This window comes from Lentinula edodes, assembly GCF_021015755.1.
Source record: "Lentinula edodes strain Le(Bin) 0899 ss11 chromosome Unknown C8R40scaffold_50, whole genome shotgun sequence".
Classification (NCBI taxonomy): Eukaryota; Fungi; Basidiomycota; class Agaricomycetes; order Agaricales; family Omphalotaceae; genus Lentinula; species Lentinula edodes.
In genome coordinates, this window is record NW_025764356.1 from 186,930 (window position 1) to 210,495 (window position 23,566).

The 23,566-nt window shown below is 45.9% G+C and overlaps 11 protein-coding genes and 1 non-coding gene across 12 annotated transcripts; 8 read left to right on the forward strand and 4 right to left on the reverse strand.

Moving 5' to 3' along the window:
* Window positions 1–92: 92 nt before the first annotated feature.
* C8R40DRAFT_709526 (uncharacterized protein) lies at window positions 93–1,710 on the reverse strand. Its single transcript, XM_046235940.1, has one exon. It carries the CDS (start codon window positions 1,248–1,250, stop codon window positions 297–299), a length of 954 nt encoding a protein of 317 aa, XP_046081005.1. The 5' UTR covers window positions 1,251–1,710; the 3' UTR covers window positions 93–296.
* A 233-nt stretch (window positions 1,711–1,943) lies between these two features.
* Window positions 1,944–4,055, forward strand: C8R40DRAFT_1163336 (uncharacterized protein; the record flags this gene model as incomplete). The annotated part of the gene is made up of 2 exons (XM_046230360.1): window positions 1,944–2,182; window positions 2,237–4,055. 2 exons carry the CDS (start codon window positions 1,944–1,946, stop codon window positions 4,053–4,055), a joined length of 2,058 nt encoding a protein of 685 aa, XP_046081006.1.
* Window positions 4,056–4,244: 189 nt separating this feature from the next.
* C8R40DRAFT_709429 (uncharacterized protein) lies at window positions 4,245–5,965 on the forward strand. Its single transcript, XM_046235939.1, has 5 exons — window positions 4,245–4,660; window positions 4,719–5,012; window positions 5,078–5,115; window positions 5,177–5,492; window positions 5,544–5,965. The coding sequence occupies exons 1-5, from the start codon at window positions 4,433–4,435 to the stop codon at window positions 5,832–5,834; spliced, it is 1,167 nt and encodes a 388-aa protein (XP_046081007.1). The 5' UTR covers window positions 4,245–4,432; the 3' UTR covers window positions 5,835–5,965.
* A 1,792-nt stretch (window positions 5,966–7,757) lies between these two features.
* C8R40DRAFT_1240768 (uncharacterized protein) lies at window positions 7,758–9,234 on the forward strand. Its single transcript, XM_046233529.1, has 5 exons — window positions 7,758–7,980; window positions 8,034–8,327; window positions 8,384–8,421; window positions 8,471–8,783; window positions 8,842–9,234. Exons 2-5 carry the CDS (start codon window positions 8,247–8,249, stop codon window positions 9,145–9,147), a joined length of 738 nt encoding a protein of 245 aa, XP_046081008.1. The 5' UTR covers window positions 7,758–7,980; window positions 8,034–8,246; the 3' UTR covers window positions 9,148–9,234.
* On the forward strand, window positions 7,762–8,171 carry C8R40DRAFT_1176234 (uncharacterized protein; the record flags this gene model as incomplete). Its single annotated transcript, XM_046232476.1, has 2 exons — window positions 7,762–7,980; window positions 8,034–8,171. The coding sequence occupies 2 exons, from the start codon at window positions 7,762–7,764 to the stop codon at window positions 8,169–8,171; spliced, it is 357 nt and encodes a 118-aa protein (XP_046081009.1).
* A 1,731-nt stretch (window positions 9,235–10,965) lies between the features above and the next one.
* C8R40DRAFT_t255 lies at window positions 10,966–11,038 on the reverse strand. Its single transcript has one exon. It is a non-coding gene; the product is annotated as a tRNA-Phe (tRNA).
* Window positions 11,033–12,911, reverse strand: C8R40DRAFT_1128768 (UAA transporter). The gene is made up of 8 exons (XM_046229111.1): window positions 12,628–12,911; window positions 12,538–12,569; window positions 12,428–12,474; window positions 12,114–12,371; window positions 11,993–12,057; window positions 11,714–11,929; window positions 11,417–11,605; window positions 11,033–11,347 (listed from the first exon to the last, which is right to left on the reverse strand). Exons 1-8 carry the CDS (start codon window positions 12,769–12,771, stop codon window positions 11,108–11,110), a joined length of 1,191 nt encoding a protein of 396 aa, XP_046081010.1. The 5' UTR covers window positions 12,772–12,911; the 3' UTR covers window positions 11,033–11,107.
* Window positions 12,912–13,071: 160 nt separating this feature from the next.
* On the forward strand, window positions 13,072–13,534 carry C8R40DRAFT_1013766 (uncharacterized protein; the record flags this gene model as incomplete). The annotated part of the gene is made up of 3 exons (XM_046222898.1): window positions 13,072–13,227; window positions 13,283–13,385; window positions 13,443–13,534. Coding segments are annotated over 3 exons (351 nt in total), but the record flags the coding sequence as incomplete, so codon positions are not given.
* Window positions 13,535–14,907: 1,373 nt separating this feature from the next.
* Window positions 14,908–15,889, forward strand: C8R40DRAFT_1073716 (uncharacterized protein; the record flags this gene model as incomplete). Its single annotated transcript, XM_046226616.1, has 2 exons — window positions 14,908–14,985; window positions 15,038–15,889. The coding sequence occupies 2 exons, from the start codon at window positions 14,908–14,910 to the stop codon at window positions 15,887–15,889; spliced, it is 930 nt and encodes a 309-aa protein (XP_046081012.1).
* Window positions 15,890–16,924: 1,035 nt separating this feature from the next.
* On the forward strand, window positions 16,925–19,184 carry C8R40DRAFT_1073717 (uncharacterized protein; the record flags this gene model as incomplete). Its single annotated transcript, XM_046226617.1, has 2 exons — window positions 16,925–17,930; window positions 17,980–19,184. 2 exons carry the CDS (start codon window positions 16,925–16,927, stop codon window positions 19,182–19,184), a joined length of 2,211 nt encoding a protein of 736 aa, XP_046081013.1.
* A 599-nt stretch (window positions 19,185–19,783) lies between these two features.
* On the reverse strand, window positions 19,784–21,848 carry C8R40DRAFT_1176239 (Creatinase/aminopeptidase; the record flags this gene model as incomplete). Its single annotated transcript, XM_046232477.1, has 8 exons — window positions 19,784–19,996; window positions 20,051–20,425; window positions 20,484–20,566; window positions 20,643–20,863; window positions 20,916–21,551; window positions 21,608–21,663; window positions 21,715–21,782; window positions 21,836–21,848. The coding sequence occupies 8 exons, from the start codon at window positions 21,846–21,848 to the stop codon at window positions 19,784–19,786; spliced, it is 1,665 nt and encodes a 554-aa protein (XP_046081014.1).
* Window positions 21,849–21,952: 104 nt separating this feature from the next.
* C8R40DRAFT_1058240 (ribosomal protein S5 domain 2-type protein) lies at window positions 21,953–23,110 on the forward strand (the record flags this gene model as incomplete). The annotated part of the gene is made up of 4 exons (XM_046225194.1): window positions 21,953–22,236; window positions 22,289–22,730; window positions 22,781–22,948; window positions 23,000–23,110. 4 exons carry the CDS (start codon window positions 21,953–21,955, stop codon window positions 23,108–23,110), a joined length of 1,005 nt encoding a protein of 334 aa, XP_046081015.1.
* Window positions 23,111–23,566: the final 456 nt, after the last annotated feature.

Below are 23,566 nucleotides of genomic sequence, written 5' to 3' on the forward strand. Positions count from 1 at the left end.
CTGTCGCCAACTGGCGAGGGAAGAAACCATGTACGCCGAACTCCAGCTTCTGCATATTAGCTAGCGCGGGATGTTGTAGGGCGGCATCGAGGTCGATTTCTGTCAGTCCGCCCTTGGGGAGGATTCGAGTATTTAATGAAAAGATAATATTTTCTAAAAATGGGACAGAAAGCGATCGCACACCGAGTGCTTGTTCATTATGAAGAGCGTGTTGGAGAAAAAGTACCAAATATGGGTCTGGGCGAATGTCGAGAGTGAGACGTTGAAGAGATGGGTTGTTGGCTAGGTTCACACAGTCATGGAAGCGTTTGAACTGTTGAACTGGATTTGGATGTCAGTGAGTGAAAAATAAATTCAAGGTGCCACTCACTAGCTACTTCCGATGGGGGTTTTCTTATCCTGATATTGTTGCTCAACACATCCACATTGAACGTTAGTGAAAGATCAACAAGCGAGCTTCCAGCAGACTCTAGAAACATCCCAATGATACGACATTCCTCTTCCATCTGGTAAAATACATTTGAACGCCAGTGAAATTGACGAAGTGAACGGCATGGCGTAAGCGTTGAAATTCCTTGGAGAGTAGCGACATCTATTGTTGTGATGTCGATGCAATAGAGATTGGGCGGGAGTTGCAGGTTGAGATGATTGGTGGGTTGGCCCATTTCAGATATTGTCGGGAATGGCTGCTGCAAGATGAGATGCAGTCTTTCAAGTAAAGGAAAGGAGCAAATCAATTCAGAAAACTGCCGAAAGTCCGTGAAACTGACATGGCGTAGGTCAAGTTCAGTGACCAAGCGAAAGCCATTATTCAGACTATTTCGAGCCATGTCGTTCAAAGTCCACCACCCGACACGATCGATTGTGAGTCTATGCACATGTGTGAATACGCTCTCTAAAATATGGCCACTTCTCCTAGCGTGAAAGCGCCTTGAGAACCAGGCATTAGCGGCAGTATGGTCCAGAGGACTCCGTTTTAAGCCTATGCGAGTATTTCCAACATTAGATACGCGCAAGGCTCCTATAAATTTGAGCGTCGAAAGAGGATGTTGACACAATTCGGTGAATGTCCGTAGTTTTTGAAATTTGACTCGGGATTCGTCCAATGATAGCTCGAAGTGGTACCTAGACCGAGGGGTCCACGTTCTCGATACGAGAGCAAGGTTGAGGGCGTTTGCCTTTGAGTTCCCACTATGATACAGGGCAAAATCGATGATGTGGTCGACCAGTTCAGTTGGGAGCTCGTTCATTGCGAGCGAAGCGAAGCAGTCAATACCGGCTAGGGTTGAACTCGGACATAACAAATTGTTGTCGCGCAAATTCCCACGGAGTCGGATTAGCCGGGGATGTGTGCGGATGCTACCGGGCCAGCTAGAGGTGCGCCAGCACCAACAAAGCCCCTGCGACTAGAATTTCGAAGCGAGCACCACATGTAAGCGCTCGTTGGGACTGTGAAGGGCCAAATACTCCCCTCAAAGCCAGACGAAGGAGGCTCACATGCGATTGCTTGTTAAAAGACGTGGAACAGGCAGGGACAATCAGAACTGTGACACCTTCAATCTTATCAATCATCGGTTCCGGGATTGGGCGCTTCTCTGGTTCAACCGACAAGTCTGACTCCATATTTATGGTCTTGACGCATTTTTGGCGCCATTTCTTTACCCATGACAGCCTCTCGGCTCCTACTATGCAGTATAAAACAAAGAGGATGCACCCAGGCATCTTATATTCGTCTCGTACGAACCATCCGTAGTCACTCACATCGACTAAAAACCCTCGTTCATCAGTGTAGAATGGCTTCTACGATCAGTCTTACCACCCAAAAGGTCACGATTCCTCATATTCCCGAGCTTTACGACTCCAACTTTCTCGATGTTCTTCTACCACCTTCTAAAGATGATGTTGTTATGGACATCGGTACTCCTACTCCCACTAACGCCATGATGGACGCGCTTCAAGCCACAACTCATCATACTTATACTGAGAATGGTGCCCCTGCTTTGTCTTCCACCGGTTCTCCAACCGTTGATGCGTTCTCCGGCTTGAACTCGTATAGTAACGCGAAAAACCTGGACGTACTCTTGACAAAATCTTGGCAAGAGGATCCTGGCTTGACGCTGCGGCTGATATGGCAATTACGAAGCATTCACGATGGAAAGTCGCAAAAGGAAGGGTTCTACAGGTATGCCTTTACTCCTTAATTCAAGGGCTCATAATACTGAATAAATTTCTTCAGAGCGTTTGGTTGGCTTTACAAAAAGCATCCTCGTACGGCCATCGCGAATTTGCACATGCTCGTTCGTCCTGTTTGTTCGAACAAAAAGCGGCCGGAATTTTCTTTATCTCATGGGTATTGGAAAGACCTGCTCAATATTTTGGCCCTCGCAACCACTGGTGAGCTCGATGCTATGAATGCCACCTTTCTCCATCATCCCCGTAACCCATACACATATCCCCGAGACAAACCCAAAGAGAAACTCACTTCAGAGGCTCACGAACGTCGCAATGCTGAAGCACAGGCTCGTGCTAAGGCTAGACGTACTAGTGTCGGCGAAGAGAGATATGGAATTCTCAAACGACGATTGGAAGATCCGAACTATCGCGCTCTCTATGTCATGGTGACTCGACTTTTCGTGGAACAATTGATCAAGGATATGCGAGTTGTTCGTGAACTTCAGCAGCTTCCACCCAACGAGAATCGTATCCCGTTGCTCAAAAAGCTTTCTCTCGCTGCAAAATGGGCCCCATCCTCTGGCGCATCTCATGACCGTGTAACCAATATATCCACCGCAATCGCACTGCTCTTGCACCATTCACGTTCGCAAATATCCCAACCGTTTCCTTCCGCTCTCTCCACCTTCGATACCGCCCAACTTGCCAATCCGGAGCTTGCCACTGATCAATACACGATACTTCGCTCGTATCTAAATCGTTGGGTCCTCATTCCTATACGCTCCCTTCTCCTGCTTCCTGAGCCGCTCATGTGTTCCAACCGATGGTCTGAAATCCGTTACAATCGTGTAGCCTCTGTGTGTATGAAGAACAATACTGAGCACTTCTTTCAACACGATCCAGACCGATTCCAACAATATTTAATAGATGTTGAAAGCGGGAAGAAGACAATCAGTGGTGCGACGCTACTTCCTCACCAGATTGTCACTGAGGTTGCAAAAATCAATACGATCCTACATAATACGCGTCCAGAATCGTTGAGCAAGTATCCGAAGTTGCAATTATTCAAAAAAGAACTTGCCGAGACAAAGCTGCGTGTATTAGAGGCTCAATGGAAGTCACTCGTCGAGCGGGTGAAAGAGTCTGGTTCTTTAGAGAATTCCCTTGCAATCTGCGATGTATCCGGGTCCATGGGCCCGCTTGCACCGGCAGGATCTACCTCCCGCGATCCCTCTCCAATAGCCCCAGCTATCTCTCTCTCCCTCCTTCTCGCCCAACTCGCCAAACCTCCCTTCAATCAGGGCTTTATCACGTTTTCCGCTTCCCCTAAGTTCGTCACACTTGATCCCTCCTTAGGACTTGCACGCACGATCGAAATCATGAAAGGTTCCGACTGGGGCATGAACACTGATTTCAACGCGGTCTTTCTGAACCTCTTGCTACCGCTTGCTCTGAAGAACAAGATTCCGAAGGAAGAGATGATCAAACAACTCTTTGTGTTTTCTGACATGCAATTCGATGTGGCGCGACACCAATCGTCCGGAAATGCATCAGAGAAAGGCGATGACTGGAAAACAAATCACGACCACATTGCTGATGCCTACGCGAAGGCGGGATACGACATGCCGCGGATTATTTACTGGGATTTGGCTGGGTACGGTACGAGCGAAGTCACGGCTGAGAGGGAAGGGGTAGCGCTGATGAATGGCTTTTCGCCTTCGATGCTGAAGGTGTTCATGGATGAAGAGGACGAGCTGGAGGATGGGTGGGAGAAGGTTGGAAAGACCAAAGATGAGGTTGATTCAGAGAATTTCAACCCGATGAATGTCATGAAGCGATCAGTTATGAAGCCAAGTTTCGATGGCCTTGTGGTTATTGATTGAACCACAGTGGTTGGACGAATATACCCTGCATTTATAAAGAGACTGTATGTATCATATGTAGCACTGTATCATTATCATGAAACCCCTCTCCTATAGTGTTTATAAACCCCCCACTCTCTTGTATCATTACATCTAATCAATCCTACTCCGATTTCGCTTTTTTCATCTCATGATCAGGACTGAAATTGAGGTATTCTATCACAAGGGAAGGTTGGTGTGAAGTCTTTTGAAGTGCTAGGGACTTCGTTCGTAAGCTGGGGTTATCCCGGAATTACGGAGGGTAACCCCCGCCACCTTTTTGTACTGTGGGTCCATTTGTACCTCAAGATATGATAGCATAGAATACAACAACCTCACTTTGTTCTCTTTCGTTCTCCATGAGCTCCATGTCTACCGCACGCGAGCGTCTTGCGCTAGAGTTTCCGGACGAGAGTCCAGATAACGAAGAACTCTGGGAATTCGAAATATTTTGGCGTGACCATTATAACTGGCTCAAGAATCGAGGATACCTTCTTCGACCACGCTACCGTCCGGGCTGGGTCGCATCCTGGGTTGGAACCACAAAGGAAGCATTCAGATGTGAAGACAATCAGGTCCAGCCACTCGTAAGTCTCTCTGTCTTCTACATACACCTCATCCTGACGTTGACATGGCTCTGCTAAGTTTCCATTAAATCTTGACGCTATTCGCGTTGCAGATGGAAAACCTGTTATGCTCAGACGCGCGGACCCCTCATCAATTTCAGACGAACTTGAAATTGGACGTTTAGTATCATCCAAAGAATTTCAATCGGACCCTCAAAATCACTGTGTTCCCATTTACGAATCACTTGAGCTCCCAAAAGCGAATGAAGTAGGCAGAAAATGCATTGTGGTCATGCCTTTTCTTGTGCCTTGGGATGAAGTGGGATTTGTGACTGTAGGAGAAGTCGTCGATTTTTGTGATCAAGTGTTTGAAGTATGCTACTCAATTATCTCAATCATGTTTATGATATATTCTTACCGATTATCGGTTTATCATAGGGTTTGCAGTTCATGCATAAAATGAGTGTGGCACATAAGTAGATCTTCGACAATTTATTCTGTATTTTTCAACCTTTTATATTAACCAGGCTTTTACAGTGATGCCAAAACGACCAACATTATGATGGAGTGGTCACCTTTATATCCTAATCCCCCGCATGCTATGGACTCCTCCATGAGAATGGATTGGGAGGGTCCATCTAAGCCCCGCAACCGCACACTCTGTCCTGTCAAATACCATTTGATTGATTGGGACTTGTCGAAGCAATATGATACCACCCGAGGTGTTACACTACGAATGCCGGGTTACGGTGGTGATCAATCAGTTCCCGAATTCAAACGGAAAGAACCATGTAATCCTTTCTCAGTGGACGTATATTGTTTGGGGAATGTCATTCGACAGAAATTCATTGAGGTACATTCCATGTTATCAATGATAGGGAGCCAATTTATCTATTTTGCACAGGGAGACCCATTAGCGCGCGACCCCCCAAGACGAAATGTCGAATTTTTGCGAGAGCTGATTTTCGATATGACCCATGATGACCCTCAAAAACGACCCACGATGGATGAAGTTGTTGCACGTTTTGATAAAATTCGCAAGGGACTGAGCTGGTGGAAATTGCGATCAAGAGTATCGGACAGAACAATACCTCTTATTTTCCACCTTCTCTATTCACCTATACATTGGAGTATCCAGCTCACTTATATCCTTCGACGAATACCAGCAATACCAGATTGTTACCACTCATGTTGAAAGTTTGTCCAGTGGTATTTAATACTATACTTATTCTGGAATCTTGTGGTTGCCCCTTTATAATTAGCTTTGAATTTTTGTTTGGTACATTAGTGCAGCATTAGTGTCATACACTGTCATAGAACCCATCGGAGGTAATTAATAAAGTGTTATGTATCATCATTCGACTGGTTGTAAATTCTCAATGGCACGGAGACAATGAAAGCAAATACGAAAGTCCTTTCGTCAGTCAAGTTTACAAGGCCTAGGAAAACTTATTGCTCGAATTGAAGAGGCAGTTTTCTCAATTGTATAAAGTTCTATGGTGCAGTTGGCTTAGTCACCACTAGTTTTGAACAAGCGGACTGACACACTCAAATTTCAGTATTTTTCTTATCTCTCTTACAGAAAGGCTTATAATAGATACAGAAAGAGAACTGTAAGAGCAATTTCTCTCAAAGTAAAAATTGCCAAAGTAAGCTACACATGAATGGCGCACTTCCTAATTGGGAAGTGATTAGGGTTAGGGTTACCACACTCTACTGCACTAAGGGTCAGCTAAGGGTGTCTCAATGTCAGCTCAATGCTCCCTTTTGTCCATTCTGATAACAGGATATATCATCTATACATTGCATCGGGGTGCCAGGGACTCTAGAATACATCAATGAGCTTTATTCCTCTCGGAAATGCACATAAAACACCTAAATCGCATCTATAATTTTCAAAATTTTTTCCAAACCCCGAATGGCGCCTGTCCCAAATAGGTGGTGACTAATCCAACTGCACCATAACTTAGGAAAGAATGAGGCTACCATGGACATCCTTTTCGAATGATCTACATCTCTACATTTTATTTTCGTGGTTTGCTAAATTACCGCACCAGGCTATCAGGAGATCCAACAAGTAATAATGGCATTAACACACTTGTTGTGCTTAGACTACAATAAATGTCAATCGCGGTTGGAATTTATACATCAATGTTTGTGAAAATGAGCATCCTCTTGGGAATAAATATTGTTACCTTCGACTTGCTTGAATCTTGTTTGTTCGAGCTGTTGCTGTTTAACATAGGCGTAGTGGTATCACTAGCAGAGCTCTGAGATACTTCTGGTGACTCTTTAATGTGTCAATGAAAAGTAAACGAGCTCTCTACAGATATTAGACTCACAATAACTACCCTCTTATCAATGGTGACTTGATTCAGAAGATACCCTATATTATCATCCCATCGAAAGATATTCGCCCAACCTTGCCCTTTCTCTTCGATACATCTCTCCAGTTTCTCCAACTCAACATTGTATCTGTAGCACAACAGTGTTTAGCAAACCATGTAAACAAGGATAAGAGCTTGCGAGAACTGGAAAGAATATTGGGCTAAAGCTAGGTAAACAGTTTACCTACTTTCTGCATAATTGGCAGAGCGAATGAAACTCGTTCTTGTGCGCAGGGGTATCAGACTGAATGACCAAGTCCCGAACCGCTTCAAGAGCCTTGGGCATATCATCTAGATTGCTAGATGTGAAAGCTAACTTTTGCTCTCAAGTTTCTGGCAGCAGGTTCTTGAAGATATTTATGGACTCTGGTCATTCATCGAAATCGCAGATAGCAGTCACAGGTGACGATGACGGCGATGGCGGAGTGGCTTACAATTATTTGGCCTCTTCTTATAGTACTCGAAGAGGCTGGTGAATATGGGTTTCACTGTTCTCCGAACATTTCCGTGACAATCCTCGATAGTCTTTGATGACAGAGGGGCTATTCGGTCCACCAAAAAAAAGTGGCATTGTAAGATAGAAGAGAGCAGTTCAAGTTCGTGAACGTTTAGGCGATCTTCCCACAGTGACCATGGTGACTGTGGGTGTTTATAAGTTAGTGACTTTATACTTTTGGGCAATACCATGTAACGACTTACTTCAAGCCAACCTCACTTTGTTCACTTTTGTCCTCCATGTCTACCGCACGCGAGCGTCTTGCACTAGAATTTCCGGACGAGAGTCCGTACAACGAAGAACTCTGGGATTTCGAGATATTTTGGCGCGACCATTACGACTGGCTCAAGGATCGAGGATATCTCCTTCGTCCACGCTACCGTCCGGGTTGGGTAGCATCCTGGATTGGAACCACGAAGGAAGCACCTAGGTGTGAAGATAATCTGGTTCAGCCACTCGTAAGTGTCTCTGTCTTATAGACTCGGCTTGACGTTATCATGACTGTTCTTAGTTTCCATTAAATCTTGACGCTATTCGCGTTGCAGATGGAAAACCTGTTATGCTCAGACGCGCGGACCCTCCATCAATTTCGAACGAACTTGAAATTGGACGTTTACTATCATCTAGAGAGTCACTATCTGACCATTGAAATCACTGCGTTCCCATCTACGAATCTATCGAACTTCCAAACGCGAATGAAGAGGGCAGGAGATGCATCGTTGTCATGCCGCTCCTTGTTCCTTGGGAAGAAGTTGAATTTGAGACTGTAGGAGAAGTGGTTGATTTTTGCGGTCAAGTTTTCGAAGTATGCCATATTAACTCTATGTGTATAACGTGCTCTTATTAATTTTCAACTGATAGGGCTTGCAGTTCATGCACAAAATGAATGTGGCGCACAAGTAAATTCCCAATTTATTGCGTCTCTGCTTTTACCCATGCTTTGTGTAGTGATGCCAAGGCAAACAATATTATGATGGACTGGTCGCCTTTATATCCCACTCCCCCGCATGCTCTGAGAACTTCCATGAGAATGGACTGGAAGGGACCATCAAAACCCCGCAACCGCACACTCTGTCCTATCAAATACCATTTCATCGATTGGGACTTGTCAAAGCAATATGATACCCGGGGTGTTACACTACGAATGCCGGGCTATGGTGGTGATCAGTCAGTTCCCGAGTTCAGAAGGAAAGAGCCATGTAATCCATTTGCAGTGGATGTGTATTGTTTGGGGAATGTTATTCGACAGAAGTTTATTGAGGTGCATTCATTCTATGCTGTTCGTGATTTGAAGCTAGATTTATTTATCTTTTGCACAGGGAGACCCGATACTGTACGACCCGCCAAGACGAAATGTCGAATTTCTGCAAGAGCTTGTTTTCGATATGACCCATGATGACCCCAAGAAACGACCTACGATGGATGAAGTCGTTGCACGTTTTGATAAAATTCGCAAGGGACTGAGCTGGTGGAAATTGCGATCGAGGGTATCGGACAAAACAATACCTTTCATTTTCCACCTTCTCTATTCACCTATACATTGGAGTATTCAGCTCACTTATATCCTTCGAAGAATACCGGCGGTACCAAATTATACTGTTCATGGTGAACATTCTGGTGCCTAGTGCCATGACCCATTCTCAAATTTGGTGTAACACCTCCGCTAGCTTTTGTCTGGTATATTATGACACAGACTTTTATTTTGTCCCAACGTAAACGTGAATTGCTAATGCAACGTTGTGTCGTCTCAATCATGGTACACCCGAAAAGTTGCCTATCGCAATGTTGGCGCAAATTCCGGAAAGACTCTGAGTACGCTCAGAATGACCATTTTAAGATTCCGAAAGAATGCAACTTGTGCAACTTGCACATATCGAAGATTCATTAAAACCTTGATAGATGATGTGTAAAAGTGGAAACTATAACAGTGTACCAGTCAGTACTGTGACATCAAGGTGGCAGGGTCCAAGGACATAAAGTCCGATTATGACTGAAGAAGGTCCAATAATGATAAGGGGTTGAACGAAGGAGATTGAGTTGAGTATCTGAGCAGCTAGCATCGAAACAGATTCGTGGTCGTGGTCTTGGTTGCTAATTGCGTGATGATCAGACTATAAAGTGACCATTGATTGCTATTGAGGTTGGTATTTTCAGTTCCAGGAATTTTGAATGAAGGAAGTAGCATCAATTATAGATATCAACTTTCCGATGTGAGGATACACAAATCTGCCAAATGAAAGAACACCTTGATAAGTAGATAGTTATAGATTTCCACTGTAATCCTAGAACCCTGTACATTCTTGATTAGTCAACGCGCTTCAAGCTATAAATATAAAAGGGTCTCACCTGGAGATTCATTAGCCTACGACCTACGCTTAACCACTCTTGACAACCTTCGCTTAGAGCCAACAAATCCACTGCTATTCACATCCTGATTTCCATTTCCAACTCCATTTGTATTGGCTGAACCGGTATTCGTAGGAGCCGCGCTTTCGGTGATTGTACTCGTTATAGTAGTTGTCACAGGTCCAATTGCGCCTCCAGGCTGGGTAGCGGACTGAATAACCGTCGTGAGCGTCGTCGTGATTGTAGCTGTAGCTGAGCCAGCAGTATTTGTGCTGGCGCCTTGGACTGCTTGGCTATCCGTCGAAGCAGACGAAGATGAACTGACAGTGCTCAAAGTATGCGATTTATGGCTCGTCCCACCCACGGCACCACCGATGACAGCGGCGATAATGACGATGGCAAGAATGGCGATAATAATGATACCCTTTCGCGTGCGATAGAAGGGTGTTTTTGGTAGAGCACTGGGATTATGTAGATTGGAATTTGGAGGGTATTCCTTCGAGGTCAAGTCATTGGCGCTACCGCCTACTACTGGTGCTGATGAGGCATTTGATTTCTTCTGCTCCTGGTCAAGAATATAAGGGTTGTACCCTTCCTGCCTCATCTCCCTCGTCGCCTGAGGCGCGGCAGCAAGCAAAGAAGAGTCGTACGACATTTTCGCCTAAAAACTGAAGTGAACTCGGATGCGTTCACGGAATTGAATAAAGTGACGGTAATCAATGGTCGGCGATGCGTGTTGGTGATGACTGACTCGATGCGCCCACGTCCAATGCGAGAACGATTAGAAAAGGGGGGTGAGGGTAAGAGAGGCGAAAGAGAGGTGGAAAGCCAGCTGATACCATGAAACACAGCCTTCCTTGAAGTTTCGTTCTTTTCCGATGTCGCCTCTTGTGTCAGCGCCTATGGACTTGTCAGATGTCAGCCGTTAGATTCCCTCTCATCTTGTCATTTCGCCGGGACTCGTCTATAGTCATTGACGCGAAAATGACAACGTCGGGCAAACAATTATAAAGCTGTAAAAAGAGATGCGCTGAATACGCTGAGCAGAGAATCAGTGAGACCTTGGAAGTAGCTGCGAAAGGTGTACAAAAAACAACTGGGGGTACCGCGGATCGAACGCGGGACCTTCAGAACTTCAGTCTGCTGCTCTCCCAGCTGAGCTATACCCCCGTATACAATAGCTTCCAGCCATATCTACAGTAGGTGACCAGTATTTACCCAGTCATAGTATTTATGTACTCACTCCTTCTTCATCTTCGCATTCAATTTCGACTCTGTGATATCTTTACCATCGCCCTCACCTCTTCTAAGGGGAGTCCCACCGCTTACAAGTGAGAACGATAGACTTCCCGCAAACACCATGCATGCCCCAATCGCAAGTTCAGCATTCCAACCACTACCGAACCACCACACGCTAAAGCACAAACTGATTGCTTTCCTCGTGGTTAGAACTAAGTTGGTGGAAACGGACGAGACACGCTTTTTACAAATTTGGAAAAAGATATTGGTTAGTGGAAATAAAGACGGAAGCAGCGAAACGCAACTCACGGATGTTAGTTTGTTAACCCCGGATACACAAATAAGCTGAGAGACGAGGTTACCAGCGAGGATAAGCCATGAAACAAAGACAGAGCCGGGCACAGGTCCAGATACGGAAGATCCGGGGCGGTTGAGACTCGCAAGGCCCTGCTTGACATCTCGAGCTAAAAAGAGGAAAACTGGGAGAGAAAGTAGGTGCTAAATAAATAGTATCATCGGCTGTTTAGCAAGTTTCTTTTGAGCACGACAGAAAGAAACAGAAAGACGCCTGAAGAGGAACCTCCAAAAGCCGATACCAATATTCACCGTATAGAATACTCCCTCTTTCCAACATGGCCCGTACTTCTTATACGTCTGCTCTTGAAGCACACCAAGAATTCCAGTCAATAATAACGATGTCACAATCATCACAATTCCTAAAGCATAGCGTTGCGTATCTACTGGATCCGCCGTCGAAGATGCGACTGATGATTTGGATAAAGTGGCCAGTATAGCCCCAAAGGATACTACGAGCACAGAGATCTATATGGTGCACAGCAAGATGAGTTGCTTTAAAGAAGTAGGAGAGGTGTCAGACAGACAGACCACTTGTATAGCTGAATAGCGCCTTCCGAGAACGGAGTATCCGAGGATCATAGAGACAGCAAGCCCTTACACCAAAACATGGTTAGAATTCCTCCAGAGTGACGATTCCCATTCAGCTCACCAGCAGATCGAAAGACAATCAATACCGTCAGCGGAACATTAAACGCAAATGCCCAATTGTTCAATAACGATCCGGTGGTGTGTACGAGCACTTGCGACGCCCATTGTATCAAGGGTACCTGTCGTGATCTGAGTCGAGGTAGCCAATTCTTTCTTCCGGTATCTTCTTTTCCAGATATTGATGGCGAGCTGAATGTGATGAATCCGGGCAACGACTGCAAAGTGATGAACATCATTTGCGAAAAGGTCAAAGCGGAACCTATATCGGAAGGCAAATAAGTGCACTTCACAAAAAGTAAAGAGAATATCACTTACCAATGCGAGGGTTCATGATAAGCAACTGCTCGTAAGACCATACATTCCTGATATCCAACCAGAAGGGAATCTCAACAACGCCATCATTCTACTAATCAATACCAACTCACGCGCAACAGCCGCCAAGGACGAGGGAAAGGATCTACTTGGGTAAACAGGGTGAATCTTGTATTCCAATTCTGTGCATATATACCACCAACCGCAGAATAATCTAACAGAACAGAGCCCGCTTGAGTAAGAGTGACTCCAGGATCAACTTGTGCTGAATTCGACTTGGTATGGACATTATTGCCATTCGTGAGCTGCGATGAGCCATTGGATTTATTTGAAGAGTTTGTGCCCATGACCGGACTCACAGCCAGATGGAGAAGGCAAAAAGAGAATAAAAAAGGCTTCAAGCCTGCTATGACACGTCGATGCTAGTGAAAGGGCGCGTAAGAGTTGAATACCGTGAGACACCGTGGGTACGACACTCGGTTATACTTTTGCCTTTTACCACCCGTTTACCATCTTCCTACCATCTACCACCAATCACACCGCATCGTCGAGACCGGATTATCCGGGTTACAATCATAAACTACACCGGCTTCACTTTCAAAATACCTTTCAATATGGCATCATCATCGGCAGCAACCTTTCCTTCTTCACCATCTTTGGGCCTTTGTCCAGGGTATAGACACGTCGAACAATTTGGGCCAGATGAGGAATATGAAGACGAAGTAGAAGATTTCTACGTGACACTGGACTTGGGAGCCGTAGAACCTACGTTAATACCGAGTTCATCTACATATCGCCTCATCGTGAGTCACTCAAATTCTGAACGTCGGCAAGTAAAAACTCAGTTTTTCCTTGCAGGGATTAGATACACCGACACCATTCATGCAACTGTCGGGTACAGTGCTGCAAGGACGACACGAATCCTTGCTAGGGACGGAGCTACTTTTCGTTGAAGGGAAAGGTACGTGAAGCTTTGCATTGAACTCTTGACCGAAAGTTGACGTGATCTATCTTGTAGCAGACGCGCAGGACCGAAGTAAACGACACCTATCATTCACGTCAACTACGGAGCAAAGAATTCGTTTCAAAGAAGTCCAACTTCGACCTAAGGTTCCTGCTGGAGTTGACTCCGCTGTAATTGATCGGACTCTAGAGCGGAAAGAATCTGAACCAGCTACTTCTACCCAAAAGGATCACGAAACCGCACCGCGTAAGAGGAAATCGAAGAAGGCAAATGAAACACCTTCCGCTACTGGAAGGGCTGCATACACAAAGTCGACGAAAAAAGACAAGGGTAAGGCAAAGGAGGCAATAGAAGATGAGTACATGCCAGGAGACGACAGCGACGACCGTGGGGCGAGTAGTAGTCACATTGATCCTGGAGCTGGAGGTGCACAGCCAATGTATGATTAAGAATAATCCCGTACAATCCTCCAGAGATCATTCCCTGTATCAACTTACCCACTTTCCGCGTTGACATCCTGCTCACAAAAAGCTATTCAGACAGAACGCAGGGAAGAACTAATGCAATTCCGTGGGTGTATGATTCCAGACGTCTTTTCATGCAGCCTTTGACCGCTCCTCTGTCCAGGCATCTTGATACGTTTCTTGACAATTTCCGAGTGGAATGTGTGTGACAACTCGCAAAAACGAAAAAGATGATATATCTAAGGTTAGTCCTTATATGGCTTTAATCAAGCCCCGTGCTTAGTTGATCCCTCTATATTTCGTGACAGGGCAGACGATGTGCTCAATGTAAGCCGTCTGTTATTCTGGTTCCTAACGTCATAGTCCTTTGTACCAGTATTAAGGTTCCGGCTTTTCTTCCACCATGCAAACGACGAACGGGCGGTGCAAGCTTGGAAGTTTCCCGAGCAAAGTTTCAAGCCTCGCCATTCTTGCTCATAGGAATTTTTCAACCACGGCTTTACAAGTCCTCTGTGCTCTGTACATCAAAAGGTTTCTTGGACACATCATATTTGAATCAAGGGCTTTGCCGCTTTTGAAGCGTCCCAATCCCACTGTGGTGTTTTTGCTGTGAACGGTACCTATTCTGAGCTCTGACTTCGGATTGGTGCTATGAATGTCTTTCGGACCCTGAGCAGATGCATTTCTATCTCTCCCATGATGAACAATCAGATATCTGTTCCTGGTCTTCTTTCCTCCATTTCTCTTTCATATCTTTCATATCTTCTGTCCATTTTCTGTCTAACCTCTGCCTTTTCCCTGCCTACTCACCTTCTTTTTCATCTCATCATCGAGCGCTTAGGTAAAAGGTCGACTTTTTTCTTGTTCTGTGAACATCACTTTAACAAGATTGACATCATTGAACGGAACTGAGAGCAGGATGAACCTTTGATGATTGTCTTATCTACGCTATTCTTAAGAAGAAAGAGGTCATGCGGTTCTAGGTTCCAGGTTCTGCTGTTCATCGTGCCTGCTAGTAATTTGCTAGCAAGAATTATCTTCTTCTCTGGACCACAATGCTGAGAACGATAGAAATGATACTTTTCCTTTGGATATTGGTTTTATCTCAGTTAGTGTGGGGTGCAATGGTTCGGGTATTTGATTTTCACTACGAAACGTGCTGTATTCCTCACGATGTTCTATTAGGTGGCTGTTGACGAGGTTGAAGAGACTTCACCAACGATAAACAACACTGCCATAAACTCACCTGTACCCGTTACTGGTTCTATTTCTCTTGTGACAACTTCTGCTATCGGAACCGCCCAAGGCCCAAGCAGTGATATAAGTACGGGTAGCCTTAATTCAGATAACTTCCAACTGGCATCCATCATTGGCGAATCAGTTGGAGGCGCGGTGGCTCTGGGAGGATTCATTGTCATTACATTGATACTCAGGAGAACTGCTCGCCAACTGGGGTGGCCAGGAAACTCTCCTCGGCATGACTTGGAGAGGGGTCATGGTGGTTACGGAACTGGGGACCCCGGACGTAAGAAGCCTTCGCCCCTGAGCTTGGGCAAACAGAGAGCTACAGATCCAGGAGGCGGCGACCAGGAGTTTATGCTGCAGACCCTGGATTATGGATTCGATGACAGCCGCGGAAGCAGGAACCAGTATACCTCTAATCCAGATACGCCTTTTGAAGTGGGCTTGTCAAGTCGGGCTAGAACGGGTCCTCGACCTAATCCTCGTTTACTGTATCCGTCGAATCTTTCAGGAAGAGAATCTGAACGGTCGTCGAATATCGACATCAATGCACTTGCAAAGGAGGTTGCAAAGATTCTCATGCAGCCACCCGCGGCCCCTTCATCGATAGCGGGAGACACGATCCAAGTAGATGACTGGAGTGAGCAACAAATGTTGAAAGGAGACAGAGGGCGCCAAGACGGTACTTGTTCTGGCGTCATTGACGACATGAGTCGGGACACACACTCGCCCGCGCCGCCCTTGTATCAAAGTTGCCAATCCATTCACAACATGAAATTTCGATCTATGCTCTAGGATAGGCATGTGTCTAGATTGTTCCAGCTAGAAACAGCTAGAACATCACCGGCAACTTACTGGCTTCCGCTTTACTAGCACACTCGAGTTCTCGCGCTAAATGCTACATTGCAGATTGTAGCAACTTCTAGAATAATTTTGGACTATGCATGTTAGTGGTAAATTATGCTGCGTACTCTTCCGTTTTCGGGGAACGCGTTTGTCCTTGCCCGTTAAATCACAGATTGATTGTGCTATTGTACGTTACAGAACTCAGGATTCCATGTTTATTCTTGTAGGATGTGTCCCGTAACAGTAACAAAAAGATCCGGGCCCGTACGTCCAGTTTGATAAATGTTCCGATCCTTTGTCCACTAGAGTGGATTTCATCCTCAGTTCAGGCCTACATCCGCTAACGCGACTTCAAGTCCGGACTGTTCTATCTCCGCACTCTTGCTTCGCTCTGCTTCGAGGAAGGAGAACGGGTTCATACTAGAAGCATCCCAGTACTTACTCAAGAATTCTACGGAAGGGTATTTTCACAGGCTTCCGTTGACCTTTTCGGAGTCCGTTACCTGCCCATAATATCAAGCGCCCGTGCAGGCACCAGCGTTTAGCTTCATTGCATTTGTTTTTTGCGTCCTTGCTCTCTTTCGACGTCTTCCGTCAGTCTTTGCCTCTGTATATTTCCACAGGCACCTCTTGTAGCCTCCTATATTTCAGGTCTTACAGGTTACAGCTTAGCCACTTTCTCTTTCCCTATTTGTACCTACCACGTTCCTATGTTTTCTGCTTTTTTGGTTTGACTTGTACAATTTGTAAAGGCAATACATTATTATGACCTGATTTTCATACAAGCAAGGTGGATGTCCCTGGAGGGGTACAGTTCATTTCTTTTGGTTACCACGATACATAAGGAGATAATTTTACGTCACTTGAAAAGCAGCCTTCTTTTCTCATACGTTGAACTTGATAACCTGGTCTCGCTGGACGAAAAGTTACCGTTCTCTATTGTTTGCCGCTTAATTCTCTTTCGTTCTTCATTTTATAGGCGCAATGGTTGACAAAAGAGAGAATGATGAAAAGAGAAGGAAGAAGAATGATAGTGAACCTGGCTTGGACGCTGGGTATTTTACTGGATACGAGACGGATGCTACATCTACCAGGACTAAACTGAAGAAGAAGAAAACAAAGATAAAAAAGGTGTCCGGGGATGGCTACGAAACGGACGATGGTAGCAGTCATCCCCCTCTGCGTAAATCCAAATCAAAATCGCGTTTCTTCAAATTGGGGAATAGGTCGAAGCCAAATGTCGATGAGGACGAATCAACACAGGCACCTGCTGAAGTTCCTCCTCCTCCTCCTTTGCCAGCACCTGCGTTTCGTCTTCCTATCGCTGCCATGTTTGCTACGACGTTGAACTTGAATGTTGAGAACGCCGTACTTGAACCTCCAATTGGCCCTCTTGGATTCTCCAGACCTCAAAGTCCAACCGTCGCGTCCATGTCCCCTTCTTTGGCATCATCTGAATCTGCTACAATACTACAGAATCAGAAGAACGGGTATGATGTAGAATCGCTCGTTGGTGTCCATGAGCCGTCCATAATGGCTGTCAATACTACTAGTAGCAGCCCAAGCAAACGCACTATCATTCGTTTCGCTAGCGACAGCAGTGATAATCATGGGACCACCAGTTCGAGCAACGGTCATTCATTCCTCTCCAGGCTCACAAATGTCTCTTCGAGCTCAGCGTCGACCACGGGGTCGGTGACTTCTCCAAATTTGAAGTCATTAAACATCTCGTATCCTCTCACGCGTTCGCCTTCTCCGCCTTCTCCTCCTTTCAAAACTCAGCCTATGGTTGCTCCAACGTCTGGCCTCGACAGGTCAAACACGAAACGCGCACCACGACCGCTCTTTTTAAATCGTATACCCTCAAGTCAGAAAAAATCCACTTCCAACTCCGGTGACAATTCGCCTTCTGATTGGTCCCCTGCGGGCTCTCCATTTGTGGTATTGACTCCCAATCCAGCTAGTTCTTCAGCTTCCGGTGGTCGGCCAGGTATTTCCTACCATGACTTCCGTGGTACACCAAATTAACTTCTCACTAGGAATGACTTCTGCAACTTCTGGGAGCACAAACAGCGCCAACACCGTCACTCGTTTACATATACCTTCTCCCCTGCTTTTACGTGCTCGCGACTTATCTCCTGCGGGCTCTTACAGAGATATCATGCCTTCCACAGACTTCGTAGTTCCCTCCCCTTCAAATGATGTTTTCGTGCCTCCCAACAGTCTAGGCCATTATGATATTCCTCCGCCCAGCCCTCCACCCACCGTCCCTCTTCCTGATGTACCGACTAATCCTGAACAGTGGCGTGGTCGAGGCCAGGGCTCTGAGGCTGGACATCAGCCTCACCTTACTGTCGACCCTTCTATTCGATCTTCTTCACCTTCTAATCCGCCTCAGCGTGGCCGAGTTTCACCTTTTCCAACTCGGCCTGTTCAGTCGAATGGAATTGCCACTGTACACACAGTTCCGAGCCGTGGATTCGAGAGTCGAGTGCGCGTGAACAGATATCGAGGGATATATGCTATGCCACCGCCTGCTGGTGGGTGGAAAAATAACTTTTCCAAAGATTCTGGGTACGCTTCCAGCCCTGAGGCATCTAGTTCCAAGCGCCATGCTCGAAAAAGCACGAATGTCGGGATTCACATTGAACAGCCTAGCGATAGCGAAGATGATCCTGGTTCTGATGCAGACTTGAGGAATGTCATACAAGGATTCACGGACGGTGGACGGAGTGCTTCTGCGACGGGCCATGAACGTGATGTTGAGCCAGAGGCAGCTCTAGACCGTCGAAGGTCATTAGAGGCTCTGCAAAACTACTATAATTCCTACGACATCGGCTCAACACGGAAAAAGAGTCCTACCCGCCAAATTTCTCCTCGGCCTTCATTTAGCCGTTCCGCGTCCGAGGAAGACTTATCCGACGACAGGTCTCGGTACACTTCGGACGACAAACACTCCATGTACAAGACAAACAACGCAAGCCAGGCGCGAAGTCTTGCAAGCGGGTGGGCTGACGACCATCGGTGGAGTATGAGTGTCGACGGCGAAAGTCGAGCGAGCTTCATGGATGCTGAAAAAAGTGACGAAGCTCGGGAACGTTTCATCAGACGGATTGAGGGAATGTTTGATCAGAATGGGAGAGAGCTTCCACCCAATCTTGGCACTGGCAGAAATGCAATCATTCCTCCTGTACCAAAACTTCCTCAGGGATTGCAGGGCAGTTCGTCGAAAACTTGGATTTGAATATTTTGATTCTGTCCATGTAGGGGAGCCGTTGTCTTCGTCTTATCGCATGGTCTTTCTTGGACGAATCCCCACACTTACTTTGGTTCATATATTGTCATTCTTTGGTCTAGCGTCGTTCTTTCTTTTGCTTGCTCTGATCTTGTTGTATTTTCTTACGCTCTTTCCTTCGATGCGTATATACCGTCATCATCCTCATGTATCATTCTTTTTTCATCTTATACCAGCCATATATTTACAAGCTAACATCCCTGCTAGCCAGCTTTATTCACGCTTGTCTTGTCTTGCATGAGAATTTTGTCGAGCTCATAATTCTCTTCATACACTACTTTTGTACTTATACCCCCAATTATGTAGAATTAGACCTTTTACTCAGTTGGCATGCGTCTTTTAGATTCTGGCAATAGCCTGAGTACATATGACGACAGAAGACTATTGTGAATTCAAGGTAACACTTGAAGCTTGAAGGTCGAGTCAAGTGGGGCTGAGCCAAGTGGTCATTGGTAGTACAGAGTTGAAGATATGTGAAATGTACAAAATTTAATTCAATGAGAGCATCGTCCACATAGATCCTGACACTGCTCGAGTTTGGAATCACATCATAAAGCGCCTGAACAAATACCCTCCACCCATTCCGTATCACTTCGTACAGTCGTAAGGTTGTCATATCCATCTTCTGTAATAAGGACGACATCCTCAATCCGCACTCCCCCGACACTTTCGTATTTCTTCAGTACCTCTTGATCGATGTGTTTTGAGTCACGAACAGGAGCTATGAGATGGGGTGAGAAGTAGCACCCCGGCTCCACGGTCTATGCGATGAGAGCGTAAGCTTTGATATATGTAAGATGATATTGGGTACCTACCACAACCATATTCTTCTGTAATGGCAGCCTCAGCCTCAAATATGTGTAGAAACTTTCGTGCCCAATTGGAACGCCTTTGTTCAGTGTTGTATTAGGAATGGGTTTGCTGGCGCTCGGTACGTCATGCACATCCATACCCAGGCTGTGACCCAGACCATGAGGGAAGAACGCCGAGCTGATGCCCGAAGCAAGAATTTTCTCCTCGTCATGTTCGGGGTCCCAAGTATCATCACCAGCGGGTGCGGTTGAGGAAATGGCTGAAGGAGAGGGTGACTTGAAGATACCTAGGCGTTGAAAACCTTTGACGAGGATTCGGTGGCACATGAGTTGTATTGCATCCCAATGTATTCCAGGTTTGATCATGTCCATCGCTACCTGTCATGTTTATTCCTAATTTTGAACATTGGATTTGAAGGATAGTAAAATAAAGCACGACCTTCTGCATTTCCAGAACCAATTCATAAATTGCCCGTGCCTCTGGGGTAAACTTTCCTCCATTACCAACAGGCATTGTACCTATTGATGTGGTACAGGCAGCGAATCAGTGTACAATATTTGCTGCCAAAGTCCATTCTAATTAGGAAATGCTTACGGGTAATATCGGATGCATAGCAATTCCATTCGCAGCCAGCGTCGATGAGCAGGACCTGCGGATTCAGCTGGCGCGCACCTCCGTGGGCGAATTCGTTGCGATTTTGATGATCGTGTGGTTGTACGGGTCCCCATGCGAATTCACGATCGTTGCAGCAATAGTGGAGCGTGGAAGCACGCGTAGTCGCTGCCACGATAGGCAAATAAGCTTGGTGAACGGCACTGCACAAATATCAATTCAAATTTTATGCAGACATGATTTCAAGCTGCATACCCTTCTCTCCGACAAGAAGCGACAAATATAGCTTCAGCTTCAGCTTCCTTCTCGATAAGCCATTCGCCTGGGAGTAATGGTCGATCTACGCCTGCCCCGGGACCACGCTCGATAGCTCCTTTGACAGCCTTCCCCAGAACCCGCATGACCACTTCATGAGCTCGCGAGCTGATCTCGTTGGCTTTACGAATCAAAGAAATCTCATGTTCATCTTTGAAGAGTCGGGCTTGGTGTAAGGCTGGAAGGAGGAACAAGTCACTAATAGCAGCATTCTTACTATCGGATGACATCACAAGGTCGGTAAATTCTGGTGGGATGGCAGGAAATAGAGGAGACCCTCGAGGAAGAGTGTGGAACAATGCATCAGGAAAAGCCTTCAGTAATGTCCTGATAGCATCTGGAATGGCCCCAGGATGATCTATCTTTGTTACGTCGTGTGTCCGGCTCGCAGCCTCCAGAGAGGGAGGTGGAACAGACCACATCATATCGGCGAGTTCAGCCTTTGGAATGAACAGCTCGACTGAAGGTTTCTGGGAAAGGCCAGTACCATCCTGGAAGGCTATGAGAAGATATGAAGATGGGACGATACATCCTGAAAGATAAAAGAAATTGGATTCTTGTCGGAAAACTTGCTCCCTGCAGCGATGAACCGGTCAGCCCCAGTCGCCAAATTCCGCGATTAAGTAGTGAACCTATCTGTGTCATTTCTAAAAGGCGTAACTTCTCCTGCTAACAGTAGAATTTGTGGCTGAAAGACTGATCAGTAACATTGTTCAACAACGTAAGCTCGCATGTGTACTTGAGCCTTTTCGGTAGTGGGAAGGAGCTTCAACAGTTCGCGGAATGTCGTGAGGACATGAGCGCTTGCTGTGACTTTGTCAGAGAATAGTTTGAGATATAGTGCTTTGAAATATAATGACCGGGATAGACCATGTCTAGTATATGAAAGGTTGAAGCTTAAGTAAGTTTTACGAGGGGGGTGATTGACCTTGTTTGGACTTGTAATCAAATTTTTGAACTCATACCGCCACACATACATGACATCCGCTTCCATTTCCAAAGCCGAGAAGTCCTATATTCAAGCTGGACTACTGACAAGTCCTCCTCGCAGAGCCGATGGACGATCTCTCCACGATTTTCGAGCGATATACCTGGAAACTGGTGTAGCTCCTCTTTCAAACGGCAGCGCTCGTCTCAGTATTGGCCGAAATCCTCTTGATGGCAGCGGTGGGACTGAGGTATTGGCTGCTGTGAAGCTTGAAGTTGAAAACATCGAAGAACAAACCTTGGATGGGGGTCGCATTGCTTGCAATGTATCTTGGTACGTTTTCTCACTATTCGTCAATATTACAAACTGAATGTCGTGAAGAAAGTTCTCCTTCAGCATATCCCCATCTCTCTTCGGGTGCTTTAGACGACCTCCAACACGATTTGACAACCGTTCTGCACCAAACACTTTCTCATCCGTCTCTACATCCAAAAAACCTTGGTATCATACCTCGCAAAAAGTCATGGCTACTCAATCTCGATCTTCTTGTTACAGCCGAAGCAGGAAACATATATGACGCGCTTTTTCTAGCGGCTCGAGCAGCTTTATGGGACACCAAGGTTCCAAGAACGAGAAGCGTGGAATACAAAAGCCCAAAAACTTTCTTGTCTGCCTCGGGCGACATGGACGTAGATCAAGACACTAGAAGCGGGTTTGACACGAGGCATGTGGCTCATGCAACAGACTTTGAACTACCTGACTACTGGGATGAAGGAGAGATATTGGAAGGTAGAGAGAGGTGGCCAGTTGCGGTCACGTTGAATCTGGTAAGTTTCCTCTTCCCCCGATCGAATGCATACTGAAGAATTTATCGTAGTTACACACAGCACACTTTCTAGATGCAACTTTACAAGAAGAAGCCTCTTGTGCTTCGCGATTACTGGTCGTTTATTCACACGAATCGCCAACTGCATATACAATTCAATCTATGCGAATGTTAGGCTCTGATGAATTGTCTATACCGCATTTGAAGAAACTGATCAAGGTCAGTGAGATCTTCCTGTTGAACATTTTTTTTGCTAATATTGATCGCAAGGAAGCCGAAGGCTACACGAGGTCCATGGCCACTTCGCTTACAACCAAGCTCGAAGATGAAGACTTTCGTCGCAATCAAAAAGCTCGAGAGAAATTTGGAAGGCGAAAATAAAGGTGTTAGCTTAACAACAGTACTTGTATTTCATTTGTTCTCGAGGCGTCTCGAACGTTCATTTGACTGCAACAATTTTCATGTGATGTACAAAGAATGTTCAAGGAACTGTGTACAGACTTAGGTCGAAGCCGCAAAAGGGAATCCAGGTCAAACACGCTGGAATCAAGACAGAAAGACTTCAGGGTTGACACGGAGAGAACTCTGAGTAACATGATATATTGGAATGGAAGACAGAAGTCAGTCGACAGTGACGAGCCGAACACTTGGAATGTTCAGATCCCAATCGAGTCTGGTGTCGAGGACGTCGATAACGATGCAATGCGGCACTCCTTACCATCTAACACAATGTACCGATTCTACGACTGTGATTCTCTAAAGGTTGGATGAACTTGAGTTGGGTTGGCAGGCAATCTTTTCCCATGACCCAAGACCATGAAACAGTCCGACTTGGTC

What these genes read in the sequence shown, in the direction of transcription:
- C8R40DRAFT_709526 (XM_046235940.1), bottom strand. Translation starts at nt 1,250, where the DNA reads ATGAACGAGCTCCCAACTGAACTGGTCGACCACATCATCGATTTTGCC.
- C8R40DRAFT_709429 (XM_046235939.1), top strand. Translation starts at nt 4,433, where the DNA reads ATGAGCTCCATGTCTACCGCACGCGAGCGTCTTGCGCTAGAGTTTCCG. An exon ending in ACAATCAGGTCCAGCCACTC is followed by an intron (nt 4,661 to 4,718) that starts GTAAGTCTCTCT and finishes GGCTCTGCTAAG; the next exon opens with TTTCCATTAAATCTTGACGC. An exon ending in TTCGACAGAAATTCATTGAG is followed by an intron (nt 5,493 to 5,543) that starts GTACATTCCATG and finishes TATTTTGCACAG; the next exon opens with GGAGACCCATTAGCGCGCGA.
- C8R40DRAFT_1240768 (XM_046233529.1), top strand. Translation starts at nt 8,247, where the DNA reads ATGCCGCTCCTTGTTCCTTGGGAAGAAGTTGAATTTGAGACTGTAGGA. An exon ending in TTTGCGGTCAAGTTTTCGAA is followed by an intron (nt 8,328 to 8,383) that starts GTATGCCATATT and finishes TTCAACTGATAG; the next exon opens with GGCTTGCAGTTCATGCACAA. An exon ending in AAAATGAATGTGGCGCACAA is followed by an intron (nt 8,422 to 8,470) that starts GTAAATTCCCAA and finishes TGCTTTGTGTAG; the next exon opens with TGATGCCAAGGCAAACAATA.
- C8R40DRAFT_1128768 (XM_046229111.1), bottom strand. Translation starts at nt 12,771, where the DNA reads ATGGGCACAAACTCTTCAAATAAATCCAATGGCTCATCGCAGCTCACG. An exon ending in TATCATGAACCCTCGCATTG is followed by an intron (nt 12,372 to 12,427) that starts GTAAGTGATATT and finishes CTTCCGATATAG; the next exon opens with GTTCCGCTTTGACCTTTTCG. An exon ending in AAGAGGGAGTATTCTATACG is followed by an intron (nt 11,606 to 11,713) that starts GTGAATATTGGT and finishes CTATTTATTTAG; the next exon opens with CACCTACTTTCTCTCCCAGT.